Raw genomic sequence first — 19252 nt, forward strand, 5'->3', positions numbered from 1 at the left:
ACAAAACCAACCACAGACAATTCCTAGTCCTGATCACAAGAACATGATTGGCAAACAAGAGTTTTGAAACCGAGAATGTAGAAACAAAGGCAGTGAAGAGAATCATGGGGAAGAATCTGATAATGTATTAGAACAAAAAACACATAAAAGACAGAAAATATAACTACAAGGAGAATTTCGGAAAATAAAACCTCCCCTCTTTGATTGTGAACAAGAAGAGGTAGTTGAAGCCTAGCTCATCAATATGAATAAGCATTTTCATCTGTATGAATACGACCATAACTTAAAGGCTCGTTTGGCCATCTTTCAGCTGTAAGGAAAAGCCACCCTATGGTGGGAGGAATTAAAAACGATACATGGAGTAAATGAGCAGAGCATAACTTGGGAAAATTTTCAAAAGTATTTTAAGGAGAAATATTTAACTGAAAGATTTTATGACAAAAAGGCAAAATAGTTTCACTCTTCGATTGGGTTAGTTGTCTATGGATGAGTTCATAGCAAACTTCTTGTCCTTACTTCAGTATGTCCCTTACATATGGGAAGAAGAAGACAAAGTGTAGCAAATTATCAGCAGTTTTCTGCTATTCATGAAAGAGCGTATCGAGTTTGATAACCTGAAAACTATGGATGAAGTTATACAAAAGGATCGAATATGCTATCAACAAAACAGGAAAAAGGGAGATGTGGGAAAGAGATGGGATGCCAAAAATGGGATTAAGTTTACCTCTAACAGTAAGGGAAATAAGGCCATAGTCAACAAGGGACCCCATAAAGGAAAAGAAAATAGGAATATGAACAGAAATTAGCCCAGATTTAAACTTCCAAGTGAGTCCAAAACAAATGAACAGTTAGATAAAACTGAAGTGGAAGTAACAACTAGACCTTAGTATGGTGTTAAGCATGTGTAGGACTGCATTATGTCAAAAAATTTCCATACCACAATGGAACTCATTAGGTTGCACAGATTCAAGACACATCAATTGTGGGGGAAGTGGCAATAAGTACTGCTAAAATCAATGTTTCCCTTGAAGACCATCAGGCAGAATACCAACCAACCATGATAGAATTTGAAGGTAAAGTCTTCGACCAAACTATATCCATTTTAATTGATCCAGGAACTTTGAGTTATATTAGTCCCAACATAGTAGAACAATGCTCTCTACGAGGTGTTAATTTTAAGAATCCTTGGTTAGTACAACTAGCCATGAGAGCGAAAGGAAGGGTGTTGACCAAGGTTAGCAACTGCCCCGTGAAGTTAGCAGGTCAGTCTATTCTGGAGGACTTGAATGTGTTACTCTTAGGATCGTATGATATCCTAATAGGCATGGACTATGTAGAAAAACATTGGTCCCTCATTAACTGTAAAATGAAAACCATTAATTATATGGACGAAGAGGGAAAGAGGCAGGAAATTCAGGGCATACTAAGACCAATGAAATTAAGGCCTATAACAAAATCATAATTAGAAAAATGTATCATAAAAGGCTGTCAAATTTATTTAATATGGGTAGGATATACTAATTCAAAGGAGAAATTTGTTTCTTTAGAAGATATACCTATGGTGCAGAATTTTCCGGACATCCTTCCTGAAGAAAATCTGGGACTTCCTCCAAAGAGGGATATATATTTCACCATTGAGTTGATTTCGGGAGATGCCTTGGTATCCCGAGCCCCTTATCACATGAGCATACTGGAGTTAATAGAATTAAAAATGCAGCTACAAGAAATGCTTGATAAAAAATATATCCACTCGAGTGTATCACCTTGGGGGGCTCCAATGCTTTTTGTTAAGAAAAAGGATGGAACCTTGTGAGTGTGCATGGATTACCATGAGGTAAATAAACTAACCATCAAGAATAAATACCCTTTACCTTATATAAATGAGTTGTTTGATCAAGTGAAAGGTGCGACTGTGTTCTCAAAGATCGACCTTTGTTCGGGTTTCCATCAAATTAGGATAAAGGAAGACGACATAACAAAAACAACCTTTAGAACTCATTATGGGCACTATGAGTTCGTTGTGATGCCCTTCAAACTAATTAATGCTCTTTCGACCTTCACGTGCCTCATGAACAATATATTTCATCAGTATTTGGATAAATTTGTGTTTATTTTTATCAATGACATACTAATTTACTCTCGGAATATAGGAGAACATAAAGAACATATTCGTATTGTTTTGCAAGTTTTAAGAGAACATCAATTGTACGCCAAGTACATCAAGTGTGATTTCTTTAAAGAACAAATCTAGTATTTAGGACATGTCATTACCAAGGATGGAATTGTAGTGGATCCAGAGAAAATAAAAACTATAATGGAGTGGCTAGTACCAAAAGATGTGATTGATATTAGACCATTTATGGGAATAGCCGGATACTACAAGAGATTTGTTGAAGGTTATTCTAGGGTCACAAAGCCCATTACCTCTCTGCAAAAGAAACGAAAAACTTCTAAGTGGACCACGGATTGCCAAACAAGTTTTGAACAAGTTAAGCATTTAACACCACCATGCCCATTTTGAGAATTTTTGATCCGAACAAAGATTATGTGGTTTGTACAGATGCCAGTGAGGATGGTGTAGGTGGTTTACTAATGCAGGAGGGCAGGGTTATTGCCTATGAGTCTAGGAAGCTTAAGAAACATGAACAAAAATATTCAACCTATGACTTAGAGAAAACCGTAGTCATTCATGCATTAAAGATGTGGCGACATTAATTGATGGGTAAGAAATTTCTATTAATGATTGATCATCATAGTTTAACTAACTATTTTAAGCAACCCACTTTGAATGCTAGGAAAGCTTGCTCAGGCGACTTCCTAAGTGAATTTTATTTTAAAATCAAGCACCTTAAAGGAAAGGAGAACCAACTCGTGGATGCCTTAAGTTGGAAGGTAAAATATATATATGAGGTCTCTTTCAGTGAATTACGAACTACATTTAATGAGCAGATTAGAGAGGCAGTAATGCAGGATCCAGAATATAATTTTTATGGAAGAAAGCTAAAATTTTAAACAACAATGAACAACAGCTAGGTTATGAGGTAAATCAAGAAGGTACACTGATTTATAGAGGGGGAATATATGTACCTAATCAGAAAAATATTAAAAATTTAATTTTAGATGAATATCATAAAATTTCGTATGCAAGCCAACCCGGTTACAAGAAGTTAATTACTGCACTCAAAAAGTAATTTTCCTACCCCCGTATGAAGAAAGAAGTAGCTGAGTATTTGGCTTGCTGTCTGGAATACCAACAAGTGAAAGCGGAACACCATCACCCAGTTGGATTATGCCACCCATTGCCTATTCTAGAATGGAAGTGGGAAACCATTTCCATCAATTTTATTACAGGACTACCTAAGTCTAAAAAGCAGAACGACTCAATAATGGTGGTAGTAGATAAGTTAAGAAAATCTTCTCACTTTATACTAGTGCAGTCAACCTACAAGGTTGTACAAATTGCTAACATATTTATGCAAAACATTTTTAGATTACATGGAATACCAAAGACTATAATTTCCAATCGTGATGTAAAATTTACATCAACATTTCGGAAGGCCTTATTTGGAGGCTTAGGCACACATCTGCACTTCGGCACTGCTTACCATCCTCAAACATATGGGTAGACTGAGTGAGTAAATAAAATAGTTGAAGATTTGTTATAAACTTACGTAATGCAACAACCATGTAAATGGGAGGATTACATACATTTGGTAGAGTTCTCTTACAAAAACGGTTACCATACATCTCTATAGATGAGTCCATTTGAAGTATTATATGGACGTAAGTGCAGGACACCCTTGAGTTGGGGTGGCCCAGAGGATAAATTGATGCTAGGACCAGACATGTTAAAATAAATGGAGGATATGGTTAAAAAAGTACGTTCTAATTTAAGTGTTGCTCAGGATTGAAAAAAATATTTTGCTGATTAGAAAAGAAGTTTCCAGGAATTTCAAGATGGAGATCGTTTTTATGTTCGTGAACGAGCCATGAAGAGTACATTGCAATGGCGTGGATGTGCTAAGTTAGCACCCTGATTCTATGGTCCTTTCCAAATTTTGGCTCGAATTGGGCCGGTGGTTTACCAACTTCCCTTACCCAGCCATATTCGTGTGCATAATGTCTTTCATTTTTTTGTATTAAAAAAATACATCTATGATCCTAACCATATAATCAATTGGCAGGATATATAGGTAACTTAGAAGAGTTGTTTAAGAACATGATATGTTATGAATAAGTTGTAAGACTGATAACTAAAGGAAAGGACTAACTAAAATTTGTTTTCACTCTCTTGTGTATAGCTCAAACCGGAAGGCGAGTTCTTGGTCGAACCCCTGGGTATACTTGATCAAAGAGAAGTAATGCTGCGGAAATGAGTTATCGCCCAAGTTAAAGTGCAATGGAAGCAATTTGCACCAAAGTAGGCCACCTGGAAAGATGAACAGTTTATGAGGAAGACTTTTCCAAATCTATTTCCCTTAGAGAAACATTCGGACGGTGTTTAATTTTTTGGGGGGAGATGTGATGTCCCCAGTAATTGTAAATATTTAAATTACTACAGCTAAACAAATTGAATACTACCATAAGTTTATATAATTATTATTGTGATTAAGTTATGCAGACAGTGAAAATGTTGTTATGATGACAATTACATATTCTTACATGTCAGGTGGTTAGGTTGGTAGCTACCCATCCTAAATAGTTTCCTTGGAGATTTATTCTCAGGAAAAAAAGATCAAGAGGGTAATTTTTAGTACCTAAGATCAGAAAAAGAGAAAAAGAATAAGATGAGAACATTGTGCCGAAATGTCAGGCGGGTTCCTAGAGCTAAGTCTTGTTAGGACCAGATAGTTGTAACAAAACAAAAAGACTGTAGTCTTAAGAGAAAAATCCTGCATGTGAGAAGAAACCCGAGGGGAGACAAGCTGATTAGCCAGTCTCACAGTTGGGAGGAAAACCAGCAAGTAAACTAAGGTCTGGAAATATATTAATAACTGGAGGTTAGCGCAAACTCAGATAAGTAAAATCTCGTGTTGGATATGGTAGAATATCTACTATATGGTACTAGGAATTAATATTTCTAATTTTTCTTAATGAGTAATTGCTCTAAAAATGAAAGGGGTAGTTCTCATTACCCTGTATAAACAAAATATATATGAAAGTCTATGTATCCTGAATTATAAAAATAATTGTTTGAATTTCGAAGTAGGAAAATTGATATAAGAAGTTTATTCTTTATTAAAAAGGAGAAAATTAATCTATTCTTCCATTATTTCACATAGAACAAGGGTAGAAATACCAGGCGCACAAACATTGTTTAGGAAGAGTATCTAAATTATGAAAGTAGAACAGAACATAGAGAAAATATTGTATTTTGTTTGAACGAAACTGGAACAGAACATAGAGAAGATCTTGTATTTTGTTTGAATGAAACTGGAACAGAACATAGAGAAAATCTTGTATTATACTTGAACTAGCTAAAAGAAGGAAACCGGTGAAATAGTCCTTCTGGAAATATAAATTATAGAATCAAGAAATAAAAGGAAAAAACGAGTCAGGTGACATTTAAACAATCCTATTAATGCATGTCCATACTCATAAAATTACATGTGAATGTGAGTTAAAAGTATAACAAACCATTAAACCCCTTGTTAAGAGAATTAAACATAAACTCTTATATCAACAATAATTAGGCCGAGAGTTCATTCTCGAAAACTCAATAACACTTAAACAAGAATCTTATATTGTTCCAAGAAGGCCTGCCACATAGAAACCAAAGGCGTGCCTTCTCATCAAGAGCTATAACCCAGTATGAAGCCATTACCAAGAAATGTGAGAACCAAGTATGGGTCAGGGTTTTAGTCGCCAACCGAGGGTTTTCATTTAGAACTTATTACAACCATAAATGTCTAGGCTAATCCAAAAACCAAGGAGATCCCATTTCATTAAAACTCTCGTAACTAGAGGATAAGTCTAAATACCACATTCCAGGTTGAGCTAATAGTTTCTTCTGCAAAGGAATTTCATTTCCATGAAGCGAAAACCCTACTAAGAAAAAACTGAGATGAAATGCAGTTGGGCAAAACTCAATACCCGGTAGTTAAACTTGGTGATTCTCCACCAGACTCTAGTAGTTGAGCAGAGGGTAGAAGCCCTGCCATCCACTCCAAATCTTGAACGATGAAGAAACCCTCCATATTTCCTAGGAAAGAATAACACAAGGTTATAATATGATGTTCTTTTAAAAGAAAATAGTAAAAAAAGCTATAAAAACTTCTTCACTGAACATATAAACAATGCTTGGATAAGAAAATGTATCGATACCCTCCTCATAGTAGGGAGTCAAACAGAAGTGATGGTGAATTTATATGAAATCAATCTTCTTAGAAAGGTAGTATGACCAATGAAGAAGCCTAAGAACCGTGAAAATTATGCCAACAAGGTTACGACTAGAAATTTCGGTGGAATTTACCTGTGCAAATGAGATAGCACCTTGTCCGGATGTAAAATGTCTGAACCAGGAAGAAGGAAATGCGATGACATTGAAACTATGATGAATGCATAGATCTGAGAGATTACCCTCCCCTGTTTGATACAGCACAACGCCAGGCAACCGTGGATGAGGAGAAGCTCCCGGGGCTGAAGGACCAACTGTATAGGATCTGAAGACTCCAAAGATATAATACCGCCAAGCCTAGGGCCATTGTAATGCCCAATAAGAATTAATGCAGTAATTAGTTAGTCGAACATGGAACATAAATATCTTGAGTACAGTAAGTAAGGCGGTGTTTTAATTTGTGTGTAAGTTAAGTATTAGTTTAATAACAGATGCACAAATATAGATAGGAATTCGAATACTTTAAAGTGTGACCTAGTTTTTGGTCAAATACACCAAGGTTATGTTGGCATTATGATACAAGTGTTGTCCTTGATGGCAACTCACACAGATGATAGATCATAGTGCAGCAGGTCAATAGCAAAGAATTGATGATCATAATACTCAGAATGGTAGAAAATGAGATATCCGTAGGCTCCTATTCACAAAGCTGTGATCATCGATAGGTTTCGCAGGTGCACCGTTTAAAGAGTGTGGAAATGTTCGCAGGTGTTTTGAACAAAAGGTGCGAACCTAAAATACACGGGCTTTCATGCAGAGAAAAACACGCATGTGGGAAATCATATGTTTGGTCCATGGTATTTATCCAACGTTTTTGATCCTATGGTCTTGGTCCGTGGTTTTGCTTCTAAAGTATTGAACCCAGGTTTTGGGTCCCTAGTATTGGATTCCTATGGTTTTGGACCATGGTTTGTGTAAGGATTTGTCTATAAAAAGGAAAGGAGATCATTTGGCTGGGCACCGATGTGTTGAATATCTTAAAAAGAAAAAGATCTGAAATTCTGGTGATCGGTTGGTGAGTGATAGCTAGATCTGAATCAAGGAGAAACTTGAGTATCATAGACAAATCTACTAATGGGTAGAGATCTCCTTGGCGCATGGTCAGTTCTGTAGATCCAATAGTCTGGGGTATGCTTGAAGTCTGAAAAATTGTCTATACCCGCAAGACCGCAAGTGCAGACAAGGCATAGGTGCGGACACCCACAGGCCAGACATGGCCACAGGTGCAGAGAACCACAGTCCAGAGACGGTTGTAGGTGCGGAGAACCACAGATCAGACACAGCCGTAGGTGCGGAGACCCGCAAGTCAGCCACGACCGCAGGTATGGAGATTTGCATTTTTCAGACAGCGCGGGTGCGGATGCTCACAGGTTACTATTGGTGAAGTTGCAGACCTTTCTTGGAATTTGTTTTAGCTGCTTTTGTCTATTCTGCAGTGTTCTAGGTCCAGAATTGGTGTTTGGTTGCTGTTATTGTTTTCTGGTTACAAGATTCTGAGAAGTGTTTGATTTATTCTATATATTGGGGCTTCAGTGATTCAGTTTTGAGTGATGTAAATATTGATGTTGGTTGATTATGTGTTTCAATAGTATTGATGGGTCCAGTATGTAAATGGGATGAAATGTGGCCTTTCATATTATGATGTTGTGTTCCATGAGTATCCAGTCTGAAAATGTATGAAATGTGGTACCTGGAGGAAGAAAGAGAAGGTCGTAGCCTTCTGTAGGTCGGCACCTACGTACTAGTATATCAGCTAGTACAAGAGCTAAGAAAACAAGTAAATATAGGAGCTTTTCAGTAGGCTTGCACCTACGTACTAGTAAATGGATCGGCTAGTACAAGAGCTAAGGGGGTTGTAGCTCCCTTCCAGGAGTTTCTGGAGAACGAAAGAAGGTTGTAGCCTTCTGCAGGTAGAAGCCTGTGTACTACACTAGTACAAAATATTGTAAAAGGAAGTTTTCTTATTAAAGGAAGATAGAGACGACTTGCAGCAGGTGGTTTTCACCCACATTGGGTTTCCACCTTATATCATGGTGTTCATGTGTGCTTCTTGTGTGTGATGATATGTTTTACTACTTCGGTTTACTATTCATATGATTAATAATGTTCTAATGCACTCATTAAGGATCAACTAACTGAATCATAAGTTTACTGGATATACACTGGTTGCATTAATCATAGTTGTGGAAGTAACGTATATGAATCTAAATATGGAAATGAAAAAGTTATATTGATTTGATAATACTGATTCACCCCCCCCCCCCTTCTCAGTATTATTTACAACGATTGGTATCGGAGTAGGTCCTTTGGTTGAAGCTTGATCGCTTGAAGGAGATCCATAGAACAATGGGAAAGAAGCTCAAGAAGAAAGCACCCAAGAAGAAGAAGACATCTCAGAAAGACAATGACAGTGGGAGAATTGATTGGGGAATATGTGGAAGAAGCACTTCAGATTCATAATCATTTCAGAATGAAGATGAACAAGATATATTAGGTATGAATTTCTTATCCTCTAGTGATACAGTTATCTATCCTTTTGAAGATGATGAAAGTGGTAACGAAACAACTAAATTTTCTCTTATGGGTGAGCAAGAAAGATATCAAATAGAGGCAGAATTTAAAAGGCTCACAGACAAAATTAGAGATCAACAAGATCTATTGAACAAAAGGGAATGTGCCTTCAAAGAAGAATCTACCAAACTAAAGGCTCAACTAGAGGAAGGAAACAAGGTAAGGAAGCTATTCAAGGAAAAAGTCAAAAGTTGCAGGATGAAGTGACATCATTAAGAAATGAAGTAAATGAAAGAAGCACAACAATCAATAAACTTAGAGATAGATTCAGTTACTATGAAAGGCTTGAAGCTACGATCCTCTCACTAAAGGAAGATCTTGAAGAATCAAAGAAGCAGAATAAAGAACTACTCCAAGCTCTTGAAAAACAAGAAAACAAAGTTCTTGAACTAAGACATCAGTTGGAAGAAGGAAGAAAAGCTGAAGGAATCATGAAGAAGTAGTATCTTGAAAAGGAAGAGCAACATCAGGTTGAGGTAAATATTCCAAATGATCAATTAGAAGAAAAGCATAAGCTCTTATGATTTCAAGATAGTACTAAGATCTTGGATGATATACTTAGTAGTCAAAGGTCTTCTGCTATCAAAACTAGTCTTGGCTTTCATGAATCTGTTGAAGGTGAATTTAGTTCACAAAATAAGGCAAGGAACTCCAGTGCACAATCTAAAATACTCAACAAGGAAATGAGAGGACAATCTCGTCAACAACCAAGGAAAGAAATTCTTCAAAGAAAATCTTTTACTCCTCTGATGAATAATGTTGAATGTTATATATATCATAATCTTGGACATGTTGCAGCCAAATGCAGAAGGAGAATGGCTCAAGACCATCACACAGAAAGATCATCATGTTCCAGGTACTTTAAGGGATATTTTTATTCTTGCAATATGTTTGGTCACAAAGCTGTTGACTGCTACAGAAGGAGTATGAAACATATGAGATGTTATGCATGTAACAAGCTTGGACATATAGCAAAGGAATGTAGGAACAAGGTACGAGCCCCACACCAAAAGGAGAAAACATCATCACTCTTAAAGATATGGAAGAAGAAGGAAGTACAGTCAAAGAGATGTGGCGCAGCACCATATACAGACATCACAAACTCAGGGGGAGCTGAATGTATAAAACTTCAGTGTCCTAAATCTCATATGCAAGTTTCATAAAGGGAAGTCGCATATATACGCGAGTTAGACACTGCACAATCGTGTATATGTCAATCAAAGGAAAGCAGTGGGACAGGCTCAGGAAAAGGGTCTGATGATTCAGTCCATTACTTGCTCTGTTTGATAATGGGTACAATCTGCTGATGATGTGTGGAAATGTCTTGACACTTGTTTAGAAGTGTTTTGATCCTAACTTGTTTATGATGATGCCTTGATACTTCTTGCTGATATATGCATGATCAGATCTGACCATAAACAAGATGGCACAGGTTCAAGGGGAGTATATACTTTTAAATGCATTGTTGGCATTATGTAGTCCTTCGCAATGATGCTTTTATGGCTAAATGATATATCTTGTTATGATTATGAGTTGTCCATGACAAAATCTCATATGATTCTTGGGGTTACATAAGTTGATGTCCAGATCAGATTTGTGATTGATTCTTTGATTATGCATATACGGTGTTTACATGATGATCTTCATAAGGATAAAGAAAAGTACAAAGCTTGAATACACATCTTCATTTCTTGATGATGAGTCACTCATATGCTGCTGTCGTCACATGCATAAAGATCATATAATACAATTATGATGCAGGATTTCTATAGTTCTTGGTGCTCATATGGATGAGGATTGTTGTTGTTAAGAAGTCTCGACAAATGATCTTGAGCTCAAGATACATAATGCTGGATACATGAATGATTACTCAAAGTTGCATGGTTGGAGACATGATGATGATGAGTTCTTACCTATATTATGATAGATTGATACTTACATATGTTGATTGATGCAGATATTCCTAAAGTGATGATACCTGGATCATGCAGATCTTGATGTTGATGAGACGGCCATGGTGTTTTTCACATATGATTTGGTTGCTAGTCTAGATGCTGTTGACAGACGCTTATGGAGCAAATCATACATTATGTATGATAGTTGCTGATGACTATCATGATCTTATTTAGATGTCTGGCCTCTGTTATAAATGTCATATCAATACTCATGATGTAATAGTTTGTCTCTATCTATATTCATTTGTTCATATGATGTAATTTGTACCCCCCATGCATGAGAAGAATGATGTAATGTATAAACGCTTGGTATCTGGTGTATCCCCACTTGGTTTGGTGGATGATTCAATATTGATATATCCCCACTTGGTTGGGAGATGGATGTATGTATGAGTCTTTGGTGATAGGGAGGTCACTTATGATGTATGGAGTCATGTTCTTTCTTATAGAACATCTTTTTGCAGACTTTGCTTACAGTCAGGGGGAGCATGAACAACACTCTTCAGCAGAACAAGAGATTTCAGCATGTACTCAGAAGGAGCATGGACAGATTGGTACACCTTGGCATATACAAAGGGGGAGCTCATTCAGAGGTTTCAGCAGGTACTCAGGGGGAGTATGGTCAGCAGAATGTTTACCAAGGAAAGAGAATATCTTGTTCTGCCCTTTGCCCTTGATGTCAAAGGGGGAGAGTGATTTGATGTTGTTGCCATCAAGTCCAAAGGGGGAGATTGTTGGCATTATTATACAAGTGTTGTCCTTGATGGAAACTCACACAAATGATAGATCATAGTGCAGCAGGTCAGTAGCAAAGAATTGATGATCAGAATACTCAGAATGGTAGAAAATGAGATATCCGTAGGCTCCCATTCACAAAGCTGCGGTCATCGATAGGTTCCGCAGGTGCGTTGTTTAAAGAGAGCGGACATGTTCACAGGTGTTCCGAACAAAAGGTGTAAACCTAAAATACACAGACTTTCATGCAGAGAAAAACACACACATGGGAGATCGTATGTTTGGTCCATGGTATTTGTCTGACGTTTTTGATCCTATGGTTTTGGTCCATGGTTCTGCTTCTAAAGTATTGAACCTAGGTTTTGGGTCCCTAGTATTGGATTCCTATGGTTTTGGACCATGGTTTGTGTAAGGCTTTGTCTATAAAAAGGAAAGGAGATCATTTGGCTGGGCACCGATGTGTTGAATATCTTAAGAAGAAAAAGATTTGAAATTCTGGTGATCGGTTGGTGAGTGATAGCTAGATCTGAATTAAGGAGAAACTTGAGTATCATAGACAAATCTACTAATAGGTCGAGATCTCCTTAGCGCATGATCGAATCTGTAGATCCGATAGTCTGGGGTAGGCTTGAAGTCTGAAAAATTTTCTATACCCGCAGGACCACAAGTGTAGACAAGGCGTAGGTACGGAGACCCGCAAGCCAGACACGGCCGCAGGTACGGAGAACCGCAGTCCAGAGATGGCCGCAGGTGCAGAGAACCGCAGATCAGACATGACCGCAGGTGCGGAGACCCACAGATCAGCCACGACCGCATGTGCGGAGATTTGCAGTTTTCAGATAGCGGGAGTGTAGATGTTCACATGTTACTATTGGTGAAGTTGCAGACCTTTCTTGGAATTTGTTTTAGCTACTTTTGTATATTCTGCAGTGTTCTCGGTTCAAAATTGATGTCTAGTTACTGTTATTGTTTTCTGGTTGCAACATTCTGAGAAGTGTTTGATTGATTCTATATAGTGGGGCTTCAATGATTCAATTTTGAGTGATGTAAAGATTGATGTTGGTTGATTATGTGTTTCAATGATATTGATTGGTCCAGTATGTAAATGGGATGTAACGTGGCCTTTCAGATTATGATGTTGTGTTCCATGAGTATCCAGTCTGAAAATGTATGAAATGTGGTACCTGGAGGAAGAAAGAGAAGGTCGTAGCCTTCTATAGGTCAGCACCTACGTACTAGTATATCAGCTAGTACAAGAGCTAAGAAAACAAGTAAAGGTAGGAGCTTTTCAGTAGGCCTGCACCTACGTACTAGTAAATGGATTGGCTAGTACAAGAGCTAAGGGGGTTGTAGCTCCCTTCCGGGAGTTTCTGGAGAGGGAAAGAAGGTTGTAGCCTTCTGCAGGTAGAAGCCTGTGTACTGCACCAGTACGAAATATTGTAAAAGGAAGTTTTCTTATTAAAGGAAGATAGAGACGACTTGTAGCAGGTGGTTTTCACCCACATTGGGTTTCCACCTTATATCATGGTGTTCATGTGTGCTTCTTGTGTGTGATGATCTTTTTTACTACTTCGGTTTACTATTCATATGATTAATAATGTTATAATGCACTCATTAAGGATCAACTAACTAAATCATAAGTTTACTGGATATACACTGGTTGCATTAATCATAGTTGTGGAAGTAACGTATATGAATCTGAATATGGAAATGAAAAAGTTATATTGATTTGATAATATTGATTCACCCCGCCCCCTCTCAGTATTATTTCCAACAGTTTATTTAATTTCATAATATTACTGCCAAATAATGTGTCACTTATGAATATTTTGGTACCAATAGTAATATTTGTTTTTACTATCATAATTCTCAGTCAATTTTATTTTATTTTTTTTATTTTTTTTACATAGTGAAACATGGGTATGTGACAAAATTTGAAACTCTTTTATGTTCTTTAGGGTTAATGAAAAAGGTAGTGAAGTAATATATATTCATAATATTTGTACATAAATATATAATGAATTTTTCATGTAATTTTCTAAATTTTATATAAATAAATTGGTTTGTATCATGTAAAATGTAGTATCAGTATAGATTTATTTTATTTTTGGATCTACCAAGAGTCTAGAGGGGTCAATTCTTTCAAGATGTAAACTCATTTTGAGTACAAAATTTATGGTAAGGTTTGCACCTTGAAGAGGCTCGATTCCATTTTACTCTTGGTAGATTTGGAGTTAAAATTGACCAATGTTGATTTTTAACCACAAACTAATAAAATGTTTTGAGTATTCCAAATTTTTAATTTTCATTTGTATATAAATAATTGAAATTGAAAAGTTTAAATTATAATTCAAATTCTCCACATTTAAATGTTACTGCATACCTCCTCATATATTTCGATGTAGACAAATATTTCTCTCTTTCTTTCTCTCAAAGATCTCAATTCCCTATTAAATATTGAATGAATTAGAAATCTCTATCATACCTTCGATTCAAAAGAACATATTAATGAGATTATATATATATATATATATATATATATATATATATATATATATATATATATATATATATATATATATATCTATATCTATCTTTCGCTCAACATATATATTGAAATGTTTGATTTATAATCTATATTAAACAATTTTTAATTATTATCAATTTTGAAATATTATATATGAATTCCAAATTAAGAAGGGAATAAATGACACATCTTTTTTACAATAGAAAGTGAAAATATAAAAATAATAGTAATAATAATTTAAATTGTTTTATTATATTGTTTCTAATTTATAGTTAATTTTTTTGTTTTATATATATATATAGATTGAATATTAACTAAGCATAATATGGATTAAACATCATGTACTATTAATAATATTATTTTTACATCTCATTTGTCAATACCATATTTCCTCATATTAAAAAGTAATTTTTTTTTTTTTTTTTCACTTTGATTATTTTATCTTTCTATATAGATTCTGATGTAAAATTAAAGTGGAAATTGAATTATTTTATTAATGGTCAACATTGATTTTCTTTTATATTTCAATTTTTTAATTTTTAAATGTCATGTAAGTGACAACATCTCTCCCATATTGAGTTGTAGAATGCCTCTAAAAACAAACATACAAACATGGTTTATCATGTGCCATTTTGAGAACCATATGAACATGGCTAAAAATGTTAGTGTTGATATCCACTTAAAATTGTTTTCGTAGAATATTATGTTACTTATTAAATTATTTAAATTTTGGTTAATTTATTAATTAATTTAAATAAAAAATTATATTTATAGTTAATTACCATTTTTATTTATTATTATATATTACGAAATTTTTTTATCTTATTTTTTTAAGTATTTAACCAAGAGCTAAGAGGGACCAATTCTATCAAGATATAAACCTCTTTTTGAGTGCAAAAGTGAATGAAAGGTTTGCACCTTAAAGAAGTTTTATTCTTCTTAGCTCTTGGTAGATTTGGAGTTAAAATTGATCTATGTTGATTTTGAACAAAGTAATAATAAAATATTTGAAGTATTCCAAATTTTTAGTTTTCATTTGTATTTAAATAATATAAATTGAAAAAAAAAATTTATAATTCACATTCTCCAAATTTAAATATTAATACATGCCTCCTCATATTAGGAAGTAGAAAACATATATCCAAACATATATATATATATCTTGCGCAATCTATATATTATATTGAAATATTTAATCTATAACTTACATTTTTTTATTAGTCATTATTATTAGTATTCTTATTAACCACAACAATTTAAAAATAGAATTATTATTATTATTATTATTACCAACAATTTAAGAATGGAATCTGTGAAAAGTGAAAATATATATATATATATATTTTTTTTTTAATTCAAATTACTTTATTAGATTGTTTTTTTTTCTCTTATTATTATATTTATGTTTTAAATATTACATATTAATTGAACATAGCCTGAATTACATAGTATTAATAATATTAGTTTTACATGTCATTTGTCAACACCATATCAAGTAGTGAAGGTCTTATATATTACCTTCATACTAAAAGGTGAATTAATTTTCTTTTACTTTTAGTTACTTTATCTTAGTATATAAAGTTTGATGTAAAATTAAAGTATTTTATTGATGGTTGAGTTCTATTTTTTTTCCAATTTGTTAATGTAAGTATTATTTTATTATTTTAAATGTAACATTATGGGACATCTTTCCATATAGGCCTCTAGAGTGTCTCTTGACTCAAACATATGAACATGATTTATCATGTGCAAATTTTGGAAAAAGATATGAACACTGTTGAAAATGTTAATGTTGATATCCACTCAAATTTGATTGGATAGAATATTATGTTACTTATTAAATTTATATTTTTTTGTTAATTTATTAATTGTTTTTATTGAAAATGTATATTTATAATTAAATTTCATTTTTCTTTATAATTATATATTTTAAAACATTTTTATTTTCCTAGATATGTATTTAAGTATCATATACTTATATTATCTTTGGATCTACCATGGGCAAGAGTGATCAATTATCTCAAGATGTAAATCTCTCTTTTAGTGCAAAATTTAAAGAAAGTTTCTCACCATGAAGAAGTTTGATTCCTCCGGGCTCTTGGTAGATTTAGAGTTAAAATTGATTTGTGTTGATTTTGAACAACACGATAATAAAATGTTTTCCAATATTATATATGAATTCCAAATTAAAAATTGGATAAATGAAATATAGTGGAAATTGAAAATATAAGAAAATTCGTAACTTAAATTATTTAACTATTAAAATATTTTGTTTTAAATATTACATGTTAACTTAGCATAGCATGAATTACATTTCAGGTAGTATTAATAATATTATTATTTTTACACTCATTTGTAAACACTATATTGATGATGATGATGGTGGTGGTTAACGAGACCAAACTTTGGTCTATTGGACCTAAAGAAATAAATTATTTAGTTTGATTTAAAATTTTATTCCTATGCTCAAAAAGCTTGGAGAGAAGCCTCCCGAGCTCACTATAATTTTTATATGGTAGAAGGCTAGGAAGGTCAATGTTGCGACAAAGATTATGAAACTGAGATCTATTGTGGTTGTATGCAGGGCACTCTAAGAGGAAGTGGTTTTCATCCTGGATGTTCCTATTCTCACAGAGATGGCAGAGCCTATTAAATAGTGAAGGAATTATGTATGTTCTTGTACTAAAAAGCATTTTTTTTTAGTTTTTCTGTGTTAATGTAACTATCATTTTATTATTTTTAAATATAATGTTACTTGACAACATCTCCCCCATACTAAGCTGTAGGATATCTTCCTACAGTGGACTATAAAACACCTCTCGACATAATAAATATTGAATAAAATTGATTATTAATTTTAGTATAGTCTAATTTATAGACAAAATGGCTTTTTTTCACAACAATTTTTCGCTTAATTTTAATATGTAGAATTAGAATTCTCCATACATTTTTCCTCAAATTAAATCTATTTATACTTTCAAAATTTTATTTTAAATAACAAAAAAATTATCTAGTGAAAAATAATTAATTTTCTATCCATTAAACTACGCAATTGATTATAAAAAAAAAGACAAAGATGTATGAACATATGTATGACATAAGTTTACCAGAAAACCGAAAGAAAACTGCACATTTTCCAAGGATCTTGATAAAGACAAAACTGTTATATGTGTATAAATAGTTAGACTCAGGCACCACGACTGGGAGATTTCCGATTCTACTTTCCAGGTGGAGTTTTGCACATTGATTTGGATGCTGACTTCTAGGGTGGACTTTTGTACAGATTTTTCTGATTAGGGATGGAATTTCACGTTTAAATTGATGGAATTTGACCAATAAATTGATGTAGTTTGACAAATAAATGGTTTGTCATTAGGTGATTTGCTATCAAATACAGCTAAAAAGTAAAGTAATATGGAAAGTGACTAAAGTTGTAAAAACAGAGAGGTTTTAAATTTGAAATTCTTACCGGGCTTGTGACTACCACACAGCTCAGCCATGCCTCACCCACCCTCTCGTGAACACAATAACCGCGTGGCACTCTGACAACGCGCTTTATCATATTCAGAAAGAGATTTTCCATACCACAACCAGTCAGAGCAGCACTGCTCCTTCCGCGCAGCTTCCTGCTCCTCTCATCGATCTAATGGATGGACATACCTATATATATTATCTGCCAGCCTTTATGTTTCTTCATACAATACGATCCATTTCAGTATCAGATCAGAATTAACGAGCGTTCGAAGAAAGGGATTATAAGGCGCTGTAGAAGAAATATTATTGAGAATATGGGCAATTACGTTTCCTGTCTCTCTTCCAAAGTTCCGTCCAATGTTGTGAAGGTCATTGCGTTGGATGGCAACGTCCAAGAATTCGAGAGGGCCGTTAAAGCCGCGGAACTGATGCTCGACAGTCCCCACCATTTCGTTTGCCATTCCACCTCTTTGCTAACCGGGCGCCGGATCTCAGCGCTTTCTGCAGACGAGGAGCTAGAATTGGGGCATCTCTATTTCCTTCTCCCCATGCGCAAACTCCACTCCTCGCTCTCGCCTTCCGAAATGGCTTCCCTTGCCTTTAAAGCCGACTCGGCTCTTCAGAAGTCGACTTCGAATTACAGGAGCCTGCCCAGAATTCTCCCCGTGTTGGGTGACTTGTGCCAGTTTCCTGGAGACAGAAGATTGGCCGCCATGAGCGGCGGAGATAAGTGGAATGAAAAGATTGTTGGTGCGGAACCGAAGCAGAAATTGCAAGTGGACGATGCAGATGCTGTTGGGGAGGTGAGGGAATCAAGCATGAGATTCCCCAGGGGAAAACACTGGAAGCCTGCGTTGGAGACGATAAGAGAGTCCCCGAGGGCGGTCAGGAGGAAGAGTAATGTAGTGTAATATTAATTCTATTTTTTTGGGTAATATTTTAGAAATTTGCAACTTACAAGAATTTTTCTGATTTTCCAACCATCCATATGTTTCGAAAGTGAATCAGATCTACATTTTCTGTGTGTAAATTTCGAAAATGCCCAATATTTTCAGTTGCCACAATTCAGCATGAAAAGCTGGTCTACTCTTTGGCATGATAGTGTTTCAATTTGGCGCGAGCTTTAGCATCACTAAATTGACATCCAAACAGCTAAATGTATTAGACTGAGAAATCTGTTGTTATAGGTGGTAATTGAAATTAATAAATATGGACCTTTACCTTGGAGGCATATGTTCCTGTAGGTGGTAATTGAAATTGCTGTCCTTCAGTAATTGAATTTTTTGGTGAGCCAGCGAATGAGTGGACTGCGAATTTTTGTTTAATTAAGAATGGTGTCAAATTCTTTTTCCAGTACGTAGAATGGTGTCAAAAGTTATAGTTGTATTTCCTTTACTTTCAGATTTACGAAGGTTTAATGTAAATGTTGTGGCTCTTTGATTGGTTTGGATGCATATTTCCTCTAGCTTATATAGTTTATAAATTTCGATAATGTTGATTTTAGTTTATCCTTGCGGTATGTATTAAATGTATAATTGAGATAAGTATGGTAATAGTGTTTAAAGTCATTAGGTTATGTATGGAATTTAAATA

At 34.7% G+C, this 19252-nt stretch overlaps 1 protein-coding gene across 1 annotated transcript; it reads left to right on the forward strand.

Moving 5' to 3' along the window:
• The first annotated feature begins 17823 nt into the window (after window positions 1-17823).
• On the forward strand, window positions 17824-18893 carry LOC149177990 (uncharacterized). The gene has a single exon (XM_089423513.1). It carries the CDS (start codon window positions 17836-17838, stop codon window positions 18568-18570), a length of 735 nt encoding a protein of 244 aa, XP_089279639.1. The 5' UTR covers window positions 17824-17835; the 3' UTR covers window positions 18571-18893.
• The last annotated feature ends 359 nt before the right edge of the window (window positions 18894-19252 follow it).

The sequence above is a fragment of the Pinus tabuliformis genome, chromosome 4_1, assembly GCF_031772625.1.
Source record: "Pinus tabuliformis cultivar Carrire ecotype Pingquan chromosome 4_1, CPIR1, whole genome shotgun sequence".
Taxonomy (NCBI): domain Eukaryota; kingdom Viridiplantae; phylum Streptophyta; class Pinopsida; order Pinales; family Pinaceae; genus Pinus; species Pinus tabuliformis.